General features: G+C 46.1%; 1 protein-coding gene across 2 annotated transcripts in view; it reads left to right on the forward strand.

Annotated features, from left to right (window-relative positions):
- The first annotated feature begins 4,311 nt into the window (after nt 1–4,311).
- The window catches only part of Ccnjl (cyclin J like), a 58,709-nt gene continuing 50,108 nt past the window's right edge, over nt 4,312–12,912 (forward strand). The window contains exons 1-2 of one of the 2 annotated variants that reach the window (XM_027425248.2): nt 4,312–4,513; nt 4,903–5,007. In XM_027425248.2, the coding sequence (XP_027281049.1) occupies nt 4,945–5,007 (63 nt within the window). In that variant the 5' untranslated portion in view covers nt 4,312–4,513; nt 4,903–4,944. Of the gene's footprint in view, nt 4,514–4,689; nt 4,709–4,902; nt 5,008–12,912 lie in introns of those variants that run through there. The other variant, XM_027425249.2, reaches the window with a different exon arrangement.

Consider the following 12,912-nt stretch of genomic DNA (forward strand, 5'->3'; position numbering starts at 1 on the left):
ACTCAATGTGTATGCTTCACCTTCCCCTGAGAAGCTATATTGAAAGAATTGTGTCACTGCACTACTGGCCCAGGATATTCTCTACAGGGTAGCCATGGCAGCAAAGAGCTACAGTCTTAGAGTCCAGCAACAGAAAATGCCCATCATGATGGATCCCCACTGTGGACACTAGGGTACCACGCAGCTCTATGGGCATGGCCATGAAAGAACAGGGGCAGAAGGATGTGCCTAGCATGCTCCATTGTTATAAAGGAAGGGCTAATCTCTATGTTGGTAAGCACGGGTCAGTGTGCATGTGTGGTGCATGTGCGTGTGTGTATGTGTGTGGTGTGTTTGGTTGGCCTTTACTTGCTATCTAGCGCAAGCTGTTCTCAAACTCATAGCAATCCTCCCACCTCAGTCTGCTGAGTAATGAGATCACAGGGGTGTACCATATGCCCATATCACCAGTCACTTTTGAGGGGGAAGGAACCAGGCTCTAGCCCAGGCTGGCCTTGAACTCACTATGTAGCTAAATTGATTCTCCTGTCTCTTCCTCCTGAGTGCTGGGATTACAGGTGTGTGCCACCACACTTGATTTATGTGGTTTTAGGGACTGAACTTGGTTTTGTGCAAGGTAGGCAAGTGCTCTAACTCAGTCTTGTCCTCCGTTTTTTTGTTTGTTTGTTTTTTGTTTTTTCGAGACAGGGTTTCTCTGTGGCTTTGGAGGCTGTCCTGGAACTAGCTCTTGTAGACCAGGCTGGTCTCGAACTCACAGAGATCCACCTGCCTCTGCCTCCCGAGTGTTGGGATTAAAGGCGTGCGCCACCACCGCCCGGCTATTGTCCTCAGCTCTTATCAATCACTTTAAAAAAAATATTTTTGTGTCTCATGAGTGTGTGTGTGTGTGCATGTGCACGCATGTGTGTGAAATTGTTTGTAAGTGCCCAAGGAGAAGAAGGCATCAGGTGGGTATTGGGCCCCTGGTGCTGGAATTACAGGGAGTTGTGAGCTGCCTCACATGTACTCTGAGAATTGAACTCAGTCTTCTGCAAGAGCAGCAAGTACTCCTAACCACCAAGCCATCTCTCTTAAGCACCCGATCCCCATAAGTCACTTTAGAAGAAAACAAGCTAATGGTTATCCTCAGCAATAGAATAGAGTCTGGGACCAGGGTGAGCTTGTATCACATGAAAGGGGGCAGATGGAGGAAGGAGAGGGAAAGTTTATTGCAGAGTTAACAGTCAATAATAACATGGTGGAAATACTAGACTCATTTGCCTCTAAGTAAGATTGTAATGGGCAGAGGTTTTCTTTTTCTCACTTTATACATGGGAAATTTGAAGGCAGCTAGAATGTCGGTGCTTCAAACCTTTGATTCCTTAACTGTCAGCTTTTAAGGTGGAGGGTAGAGAAGTGGTCATTGCTCCATAATAAGCACTTAATAAAAGTTTAGTTTTTGAATGATCAAAAACTTTTGACCTGATTGGGAGAAGTAACTCCAGCTACATTGTTTCCCAGCAGCCAGCACAGGAAATCGCCTCTGCTAAGGGCACCTGTGGCCAGTGACCAACCTCTAAAAGCATCAGTTTATTGGTGCAATGTGTTTTTACTCTTCAGAGATAGTGGGAAAATGAGGGATTCCTAAGGATACACAAAAGAGGGCTGGGTGAGTGTGTTTAGACTCCTCTTAAAACAGCCCCTAGAGAAAAGCCCAAAGTGTGTGTTTTTCCTTCCGTTATCAGCTTCCTCGATAAACTCAACTGATGTTTAGGAAAGGGAGACAATAAACTAGTGACCAATCAAGACCTTTCTTCTTTTGATATACCCAGAATAGGGAGATTATTGAAAATGAAATAATGTGATTTTTTTTAAAGTGAGCAAAATACAAACAGCACCAAAAAACGTAGCATATAGGTATTGAAAACAACATTCACATTTGTTTTGTACTTTTAAAAGCAATATACGTTTCTGGTAGGAGATTTAGAAAACACAGATATACTGGGGGTAAATTTCCAGGACTGAAGACGAAGCTCAGAGGTAGAGAGTGCTTGTCGAAGATGTGCAAGTCCCTAGGTTGGACAGCAGGCACCAGCTCCTTCCACACCTCTCTCCTCTTCCCTACCCCCTCCAATTATCACTGATAATAGTCAACAATTTTATGGATACTTTCCCTATTCTTTTGTGTATAAACAAATATGTATGAAAGCAGTAAAACCATAGTCTAGCCTCTTGTTTACTAAATACATTGTATATGTTAACCTACCCCATTTCATTACATAGTCATTCTTTAAAAAAAATACATTTATAATCAGATCATTTTTAGCTAGTTCCTTGTTCAAGCACTTCACCATAGTGTGTGGGTGTGGGTGTTTTGTTTTTTGAGATAAGGGTTCACTTGTAGCCTTGGCTGGCCTAGAATTCACTATGAACATCAGCCTGGCCTCAAACTCACAAAAATGGAATAGTTGGGTCAAATGATACTTTCAAACTTTTTGATCTACATCGTTTTTTCATAAAGATGGCATTTGCACTCCCAAGAACACTGTATATTTACCAGCCCTAGGAGTCATGTGCTAAAAATAAACCTTCGACAGTAGGGGAGGGTAATGATTGAGAACAAAATATAATGACACATAGGTGAGAAATGCCATTACTTTATATACTCACCTAAAAAATCAACAAACACAGAAACATCCTTGGTAAAGATATGCTTCAATTTTTAAAAGTTCTGTTTGTTAGTGAATATGGGCATGCAATTGTCCTTGTGAAATTTTTTCTTTGATGGTGTGCCTATCCATGATCTCCATCCATTTCTACATGAAGGTATTAGGTTTTTCACACATTTATCTAAAGATATGCATACATGCATGAATATACATCATATTTGTTTAATCCCAGGTATATTATACTTTTATGAGGGCTCATAAATGCTAAAACCTTTTCAGAGCAAGCTTATCATAGCTTTTTTTTTTTCTTTTAAATCTCACATAATCTAGAAAAGGCTTGAACTTCTGTGTAACCCAGGCCAGCCTTGAACTCCTGGTTCTTAAACTGCAGCCTTCCAGAGTGCTAATATCGCAGGCATGCACCACTATGGTAGACTTTCAAAAGTGAATTATATTTTTAACTGGTAAAGTTTTACTTGTAGCTGGGCGGGTGGTGGCAAACGCTCTCAATCCCAGCACTCAGGAGGCTGAGGCAGGCAGATCTCTGAGTTCTCTGAACTCATAGTCTATATGAGTTCCAGGACGGTCAGAGAAACTGTCTGGAAAAAGAAAAATGTTTTCTTACTTGTATAAATTAGGCAGAAACAAAAGTATTTTTCATAGTAATTATTTACTGACTTTTTTTTTTCTTTTTGGTTTTTTGAGACAAGGTTTCTCTATGGCTTTGGAGGCTGTCCTGGAACTAGCTCTTGTAGACCAGGCTGGTCTCAAACTCACAGAGATCCGCCTGCCTCTGCCTCCCGAGTGCTGGGACTAAAGGTGTGCACCACCCAGCTCCGACTGTTTACTTTCTAACGGGCCTGATGGTTATCCTTTTTTGTGCATTTTCTCATTTTATTATAATGTATCCTCAGTAAATTATTGCAACTTATATTCTCCCATTACCTGAAGCCAAGCTCTAAGTGGTTGAGGAACTGGGCAAAAACACCCAGGTAGTTGGTGGATTTGATTCCAAGTTAGTGGAGTAACCGAAGGGGGGGGGGTCACAAAAATCAGCACAGTGGGATGTGATGCCATTATACAGCTGACTCCAGAAAATGCCTTTCTGAAAACAAGTGTTTTAGAAGGGTTTTCTATCCCGCAACCGGCCATAAGGATGGTTTCCTTACAAGGCTCGGCATGGATGCATACTTAAGAGCACAATAAAATACTCACTGAGCCCCCTTTATAAGGAGGAACTCGTGCGTAACCAAGGGTGGCTTTCTGGGGCTCCTGTGGGAATTGTTCGGAAATCTACCTCCCGATCACAGGACAGGCTGAAAAGAAAGAAAGACAGGTGGAAGCGTCCGCAGGTTGGCAGGAGAAGCGCATGCGGAAGTCAGAACTTTCCGGGGGCGTCCCGGCCGCTGGTTCCACGCGCGGCGAGCGCAGGTGGCGCCGTGTCACGGCGCCCCGGGATCAAGCCGGCGGGGTGATTGGGGACCCCCGTGAGTCGCGGGGAAGGTGAAGCCTAGTTTTCCTCCTGGGCGAGGGAGGGTGGGCAGGAAGCTCAGCCCAGCGCCAGGGAAAGAAAGACTGCCATTCCCAGCCCCCCGCCCCGCGGGGCGCGGGGCGCCGCCGGCGCATGCGCAAGGCCCGGCCCCCAATTCCCCGAGCGAGGGAGGGAGGCCCCCGGCGGCCCGAACTGCGAGCCGCGGCGGGACCGAGCGCACGCAGGGGCGCGCCGGTGACCGGGCCGGACGGGCTGAGGAGGCGCCGGTCGCTAGCACGCGAGGCCAAGGGCCGGACGGCCACCGGAGAGCTCAGCGCGCCCGGTGCGGGGAGGGACCCGCCACCCGCGGCCCCCCACGCGGGGACAGCGATGCGTGAGTCTCGCCCCGGCTCGAGGGCAGGATGTGCGAGCAGGACAAAGGCTGGGCGGCGGGGGAGGAGTTGGAGACTCAGAGCCGGTGACCCAGCCAGCCCCGGGCGAGCTACTGCAGCCGGCAACTTTGCAACTTTTGCAGAAGGGAACATTGGAAATTCTGCAAGTTGTTGCACACAGTTCCAGATCGCCCCAGGTTGGGCGGACAGAGAGAGGGGAGGGGGACACTGCTGGCTTTTCAGGACAGCGGGCGACCGGCAGCTCCGCTGAGCGGGGCAGGAGGGGGCGCCCGTCCAGGACGGGGACAGGGACCCGCAAGGATAAGGGCGACCTAGGGCGGGGTAGGGGGAAAAGTGTCTCTGGCCGCTGAAGCTCCCCGTGTCCTCGCAGGGTGCATCCCGAGATCCCGGTAGCCTCGGATCTGCGGCGGTGATGGATGAGCCGTGGTGGGAAGGGCGCGTCGCCTCGGACGTCCACTGCACCCTACGCGAAAAGGTCAGTCCCTCCCAGCCCTTGTCACTCGCAAGGACTGGGTATTTAAAATCACTTTCGCTCTTGTGTCCGTGTCTTCAGGACGCCCCGCGTGGGAACTTAGAACTCTTGGTGCCTATTTGTGCGCCTGCCCTTTTACCTACATGGAGGAGTGTGATCTTCCTCCGGGAGAAGACCTGGAGGTCCAAGAACTTGAAGTCGGTTTTTCAGGAGTGCGGAGCTCCAGGCAACTAAATGGAGAATAGTTATCGTATCACATTGGATTTACCTCCGGAAATTGCTTTAAATGGTACAAAAATGAACGTGAAAATATCGTGTATCATTTCAGTGTGTAGTTCAAAGACACATGATACATATTTCCCTTTACTGTAATAATGAGATAGCAATTGCTTTTAAGGTAAAAATTATTAGACTGTTGCATAGCTTAGTGGTAAAGCAGATGCCTAAATAAATTTATGTAAAAGTAGTAAAGTTACAGTTTGGTGGCAAGAAATATTAGGTAGTTGGTGGGGATGCATTGTTAAGGTTGGAACTGATTGAAATTTAAAAGCCAGGCCTGGAGGTGATCCCAGCTCTGTGGAGACAGAAGCAGGAGGATCCCCACAAGTTCAAGGCCAGTAGGAGTCCTCATGGTGAATTCCAGGAAGGACTGGGGACCACTTAGTGACACCTTGTCTCAAAACAAGAGAAGGGAAAGAAACGCTAATCTAACTGGAAGAGGTTACAAATTAGAAAACCAAGGGAGAGACCAGAAATCCCCCTGCCAGTTGGCCTTCTGTGGTAGAAGGTGGGGATGCCTGAAATGTGATCCTGGCTCCCCTCCCCTCCCCAGGCTGTTGGTGGCTGCTGGGAGGCTGGAAAAGCCCAGTGGACTGGAGGCTCCCCTGTGTTTCTTCCTTCTTACACCAGGGCTGGCAAGGGTGGTTTGGACAGATGGTGTGAAATATGGAAGTGGAGCAAAGCACTAGAAACTGGAGGACATTCCGCACCAAAAATGCATTCTCTGATGTTGGAAGGTCCCGAAGATGATGTTTCCATTTTTTTTTTTTTTTTTTTTGAGACAAAGTCTTGACATGCAGCTCAGACTAGCTGTATGCTTATTGTATGGTACAAGCACTTCTCAAATTCATGGTCTTGTTGCCTCAGTTTTTGGAATACTCTTAGCTTCCTCACAGAGTCCACCTCTGTGTCATCTCCTATGAGGGTCTGTGTCCTTTTTCTCATAGGAGCCCAGCCTAACCCAATAGGACACAGCTGTACTTCAACTGGTAGACCTGAAAGGATATGACTTTGAAGTAAGTTCATACTCTCAGGTTCCAGGCAGACATGAATTTAGGAGAGAGGTGTTCTCAACTGGTTTGTCAGCCAAATGTAGGACAGAAGTTGTCTTATTGAAGCTTGTGGGTCCCTGTGGAATTGGGTTCCCCCTTCCAGCACATGTGTACTCAGTGTCTGTGGCAGTCCTGTTTTAAAAGTCCCTCAGTTCTTCAGGGCTGGTGTGTGCTCACTGGGGAGTGAGTGTCTTCTAATCACAAAAGTGCTTTGTTTTATTTTTCTCTCTTTCTCTCTACCTGTACACACACACACACACACACACACACACACACACACACACCCTGCATAGCTTTCCCATGTTACTTTGCTCTTTCCAGAATAAAATGTTCCAGTCTTGGGGATCTGGAGACCAAGTTGGGTCCTAATAGTTCTTTTCAAAAGCAGGTCATGATACTGCACACCTTTAACTAAGCTTTCAGAGGTTAGAGAGTTAGAAGTTCAAGGCCAGAAAGCAAGGCCAGAGGAGATACATGAAACAGTATGTTCTTACACCTTTTCTAGAAGTATTGGTTGAATGCAGGTAGTGGGGGCCACCGGGGAGGTTGCCTTTCTGATTTAACATACCTCAAGTGGTTGTCATTTCTGTACATAGCTTAAGGCAGGATGGGATGAGAAAACTCTGTGGAAACAATGTAACTCAGAGTTCAGTTGCCTGAGACATTCCAGGCTTGAAGCTGACCTTAGGGTCAAATCTCATTAGTTACAGTGTCCCGCTTCCTCCAAATACTGCTGACTGTATTCTTACTGTATTTCTTCTCCCTCTTCAAAGATGTTTAAGAATGGCTTGATGGAGTTTTGAGTGAAAGGGCCTGGTACGCCAGCAGATTCCCTTTCTTTGAGGAACAAGGGCTGGCCCATTATCTTTCCCAGACAGGGTAACTTTTTTTTTTTTTTTAATTAGACATCAGTTCTAATAATCTGTTCCTACTACTGTAGAACAACTTTCCAAGTGCCTGGCACACAGTGGACACTCACACTTTGTTGAATGTTACCAGCCGAGCACAAAGCATGTTTGCATGCGGGCTGTGTGATTGTTTTTGTGGGGTTACTAACAGCCATCCTCTCCTGATGGCTGCAGGGGCCACAGCTGCCATATTGGGAACAGGGAGAGCCCCACCTCGTCACATGGGAGAGTCTGATTAGCATCGTACAACAATGGACAATTTAGCACCGTGGAAATGAGTTTTGGTGTTGTATGCAAACTAGTAATGGTGGCATCTCCTGAGCTGATTGTTTACTTTCTCTCAGACCAGATACTGTGGTTCATTCTTCCCCCATAACCAGAATTCCACTGTATCACTTTTTTTTTTTTTTTTTTTTGCTTCAAGATCTGTTGCTCTTCAAATAAAATTCCCAGGGGACTGGAGAGAGGGTTCCATGATGAAGAGCACTGGTGGTGCTTTCGGAAGACACAGGTTCAATTACTAGCGCCCACGTGGCTGCTCACAATTATCTGTATCTCTGGTCCTAGGCTATCTAACTCCCTCTTTTCTGGTCTCTGTGGGCACTGAGTATATGGTGCATGGATATACATTTAGGCAAAACACCCATGCACATTATGAATAAAAACAATATTCAAATAAACTTCCCAGTCCACACTTTTACCTGGACTTCCTGATGTAGCCTTCCTGGCCTATTCTCTTATCTTGTCTCCATCTCCTTCCCTTGGAGCCACATTGACTTCCTCTCTGTCTCTTGAACTAGTCAAGCTTCTTCATTGCCTCAGGGCCTTTATACTGGCTGTTCATTGCAGTCTGTGTTTCTCAGTCTGTCTCATAGTAGCTTCCCACTAATGTATTATTCCTCTCATGTCACTACTAGATCACCCTATTTTATCATCTTTATAGCATTTACTAGTATCTGAAATTGGCCACTCTTAGTTTGCTGTCTTTCCCATGATTCTAAACATGTATGTTTCACAAGAGTCCACCTAAGTCTACCTTGTGCAATTCTGGGGCCTCCATGTCTAGAATGGAGCCCTCCCTATATGTTCAAAATGAAAAAAAGAAAAAAGAAAGAAAAAGAAAAAAAAAGAAAGAAGCAAAGAAACATTCAATAGCTTCTTCTATAAACTGCGGAGAATTATTTTATAGGAATTTAAAGGTCAAGGAAGACAATCTAAGAATATGAGCTATGTGGAAGGTGTGTGGCTGGGGTGTTCTTTCCCCCTTAGGATTATTATGTGGGAGGCCAGTGAACCCCTTCATAATATATGTGCTCAGCTAAGGCTTGGGTTTGTAGAGTCTCCTGGTGTCCCTAAATGTGACCAACAGTGATCCCTATAAGAAAGGCATCTCAGGGGTCTGGAGAGATGGCTCAGTGGAAAAAATACTTACCATGCAATTGTGAGGACCAGAGTTCAAATCCCCAGCATGCACATAGAAGCCAGGCAGGGATGATAGCCACTTGTAATTCCTACACTCCAGAGGCACAGCAAAGTTATTCTAAGGGCAATTCTGCTAGCTAGACTAGCAGAATTAGGGAGTTCCAGGTTCAGCAAGAGACCTTGCCTCAATAAACAAAGGGTGAATGGAGAAGACATTCAGTGTTAATTTCAGGCCTCTACACATATGTGCTCATTCACACACACACATAAACATGCATGCATGCAGGCCACACATGTTCCAGGTTTTTTATTTTAGGGCATCTTAGCTGTGTGTGGTGGCACAAAACCATAATGCCAACACTTGGGAGGTGAAGGCAGAAAGATGAGGAGTTCAAGGCCAGCCTCAGCTACATAGCAAGTTAGAGGTCAACCTGAACTACATGAGAACTTACCTTACCCTCCCTTCCAGAAAAAGAAAGGTGTTGTCATCTCATGCGACCAGTTGATGGTGGTAGATAAGACTCAGAAGTGAAAGTGACATGGCAGTTTGCTAAAAGCCATGTGTCTAGTGAGAGCAGGACCCAGGAATAAGATGGTGCATCCAAAGACCTTCCACCTAGCCTAGCGAGGGTTCAGGAACTGGCTGGGTGCAGGGTGCCTTTCTACCAAATGTCTCTGGAAAAATGTCTCCCACTTCTCCCTTTGCAGGCCACCTCTGTCCCACAATAAGCCCTTAAGTTCCTCCTCTGGTCCTCCTTCTCAGTCCTGCAGCTTCCATGATGACTTCTGTAATCCTAAAACACACTGCCCCCCTAGCTTTGCCCCTTGTGACCTGTCTGTTGGGAGTTGAACAGTAGCTGTAGCTCCTACAGGAAAATTTGTTTCTTACCTGTGTACTGAACATGAGAGAAGAACAGATGACCACCTGGGAGGGTGGAGGATGGTGGTGGTGATGGTTTTATGGTCCATACCCTTTGAGTATCAGATTAAAACCCAGAACTATTTTTTTGTCCCCCAGGAAAATGCATCCTCCTAAGTTTAAAGTTAATACAGTCTTCAGTCTTAGGTTCGTATGAGTTTGGGGTGCACATAGAGGTCGGGCACAGATAGCACCTGAGACTCGCCTTCCTCATCCTGCAAGGTTTGGCCTTCCCACTGTGTGTCCCAGCCTCGCTTACCTTGCATTTACTTTTCTATGATCTTTGTTGTACATGCAGTAGCTACTCCTTCAAACTTGGTTTGTATGTACGAGCTATGCCTTATGCCTTAGCATTCCTAGCCCAGTGTCTGGTGCAGAAGGACCTGAGGAGCCACTGCCCTGCCTAATACTGGCACAGCATGCTGAGGGCCTAGAGAAAGGAACCAGGTGCAGAAGTGTTTTTCTTATCTAGTCTTTGGCATTGGGGGTGGGGGGGGGCTCCTGGTTCAACTGTAGCAGACCATAGTGCTGGCAGAAGTGTCATACACCAGACCATGGGGAAGGCACCTTCTTAGCTCCCTAGACACCTGGGTACTGTCCTCTCAGATAATGCTGGGTGGGGTCATAAGAAAACAATTAGCCACAGATACAGGTGTCCTGACCTGGTCTAAAGTACACTGTAAGTATCTTGGGAAAATGACTACATATTAAGCTCAGGTAATAGGAATAATTTCTCCAAGGCCTCAGTCAGGGCAACCATTTCCTGAACTTTATCCCCCAAAGAGCAGCAAATATAGGCAAAGCTTGCTCTCATCTCTTTTAGATGTATGTCCAGTTTATAGCCCTTACTCTCCAACTAGGAGGAGGGTGTCATGAAAGCAAGCAAAAACCCTTCCTCATGACTGTGACTTAATGCTTGCTTGTCATAATACCTGACTTTAGAGGTTTTAGGGATGGGTTCATCCCTCCCAAGCCCACAAGGTCACCTCCCACCTTGACATGACATAGGAGATCGAGCTTTCTGGCCTTTCAGGAGCCTACAGCCTAGAGGCCTTTCCTCCTAGTACTCCTGTCTTCTGGAGTGGAAGTCATAAGGTACCTTAAGGTCATCTCATCCTGCCTAGACTGAGATCTGTTCAGCGCCATATCATCAGACACATTACTCCTGCTTCCTGAAACTACTTCAAAGCATAGAGAAGACTTGCCTATGTGAGACTTTTCATTTGCTTTAATTTTGTTTGTGTTGCTAGGGACCAGCCCCAGGGCCTGCAGTTGCTAGGCAAGTACTTTCCCACTTAGCTATGTCCCCAGCTTTGCAAAAACCAAGTAAATGGCATTGTTAGTAGTTTGGGATTGTGATTGCATTTGTTACAATTATCTTCCAACACAGTGACAAGAAAGGTTTTGTTCAGTGATGAAACTATTGCGGCTGCTATACTTACTATAAATTTTACACCTTGCTAGCCTCTGTCCATGTATTATCTTGTTTACCCCCAACCCCTGTTTTGGTTCCAGTGCTGGGATTCAGGCCATTTTACAGACAGGGACCTGTAAGGCATAGAATGAATAACTATCTTAAAGTCACTTTTGAAAAAAATGTTTTAGCAAGGAGTAGAAACATGAGCTGGCCTGGAAGGGGATTTAAGTTCTGTTGCCCAAGACACTGTAGTCTTGTTTTGTTATGCCATGGTCTCAAAAACTAATCTTTTACTAAACCACACTCGGAAGGCTTGTTCAGGAAGACTTCCATGAGTTTAAGGACAGTCTGCATTACATAGAGACCCCCAGGCCATCTTCGGCTACAGAGTAATACCTTGCCTCAAAAACCACAAAGTGAATAAATGAAGGAATAAATAGCTAAATAGTGATACAAAGGTAAGGAATTTAGCTCAGTGGGGAAGAGTTCTTGCCTAGTATTCTCGAGACCCTAAATTGAATCCCTAAAAGAACAAAATAACTGGCCAATAAACAAAATAGTCCAACTTGGCCATTGTCCATTTGAATTTCCCACTCCCTTTCCTCTTTTGGGTTCTGAACCCCTTTGAACACAAAAGGCCATTTTCCATATGTCTGAGACATACCCAGTTCTCCAATAAAAAAGGTGTCCTGGCCACTGTGGATGGATGCATCTGCCTAGTGCAGATCAAAGAGTGTTGGTCTGAGAAGCCCTGGCCTGCTATAGCAGCAGGGCTATCTCATGGCTGTGGTCTTCATCGCCACTCTAAGCCACCAGCTTCCCTTGGTGGCTCCCTCCTGGAAGTGAGCGCAACTAAGATTATAGTACAGAGAGTGTTTTCCTGCTGACTGAACTGCAAAGCTGACTTGAGCTGCCAAGAGGGGGATGGGATGGAAGACTGATCATGGAGGATGGAAAGCTGTTGGGAGGCTAAATTGCATTCCAGTTGGCATTGGGCTGTCCCGCTATGCAGCCCCTCACCCCAGTGAATCACATCTGTCTTTTCATTATGTGTGGATGTATAGTCCTGGGAATTGAACTGAGGACCTCACACATGCTAGGCAAGTGCCCTACCACCAAGCTACATCCCCAGTCTTTTTTCTTTTTTAACTTTTTTATTTGAGGTGAGGTCTTACTAAGTTGCCCAGGTTATCCTGAATTTTGATCCTCTTGACCCAACTGGAGTGACAGACCTGTACCATGACAGTTCCTTGTAAGTGTCTCATAAGAGGCTAGTACAACATCTGAATAAGGAATCTGTGTATTCACTTGAGACCTCAAGCCTTAGGGCACCAAAGTGATTGGTGTGGCACAGCACCAGTGGAGACTTGGTCTCAGTGCTTCTTGTCCTGAGGAAGCCCAATTCTTTTGACTTCTGGACCACAGACTGTCCCTGGGAGAAGACAAGGGTGTGTGCTTTTAATGACCCTTTGGCCTCTGAAGCATATGATGGATGCAAAGACTGGGCTGGCATCCAGGTTGCTGGGGAAGCCTTTACTCACTAAGTGAAGTCAGAACTTATAAGGCTGGGGCTGGCCCTAAGCCTTTGCCCTTGACTTGGTCTTTGTCTTCTTAAGTCTTTCATTCCCTTAGGCAAAAGGAATGCACCAGAGCTTTTCTAGAATGAGAGCACCTGACAGATGACACTGAGGTTTACACACACACACACACACACACACACACACACACACACACACACACACACACACGAGAATGAAAAATAAACACAAGAGGAGTTAGAGAGATGATTCAGTGGTTAAGTACACTGGCTGCTGTGCTCTTCCAGAAGACCCAGGTTCAATTCCCAAATAGTAGCTGACAGCCATCTGTAACTCCAGTTCCAGGGGATCCAGCACCCTCTTCTGGTCTTCT

The sequence above is a fragment of the Cricetulus griseus genome, chromosome 7, assembly GCF_003668045.3.
Source record: "Cricetulus griseus strain 17A/GY chromosome 7, alternate assembly CriGri-PICRH-1.0, whole genome shotgun sequence".
In the NCBI taxonomy this organism is placed as follows: Eukaryota; Metazoa; Chordata; class Mammalia; order Rodentia; family Cricetidae; genus Cricetulus; species Cricetulus griseus.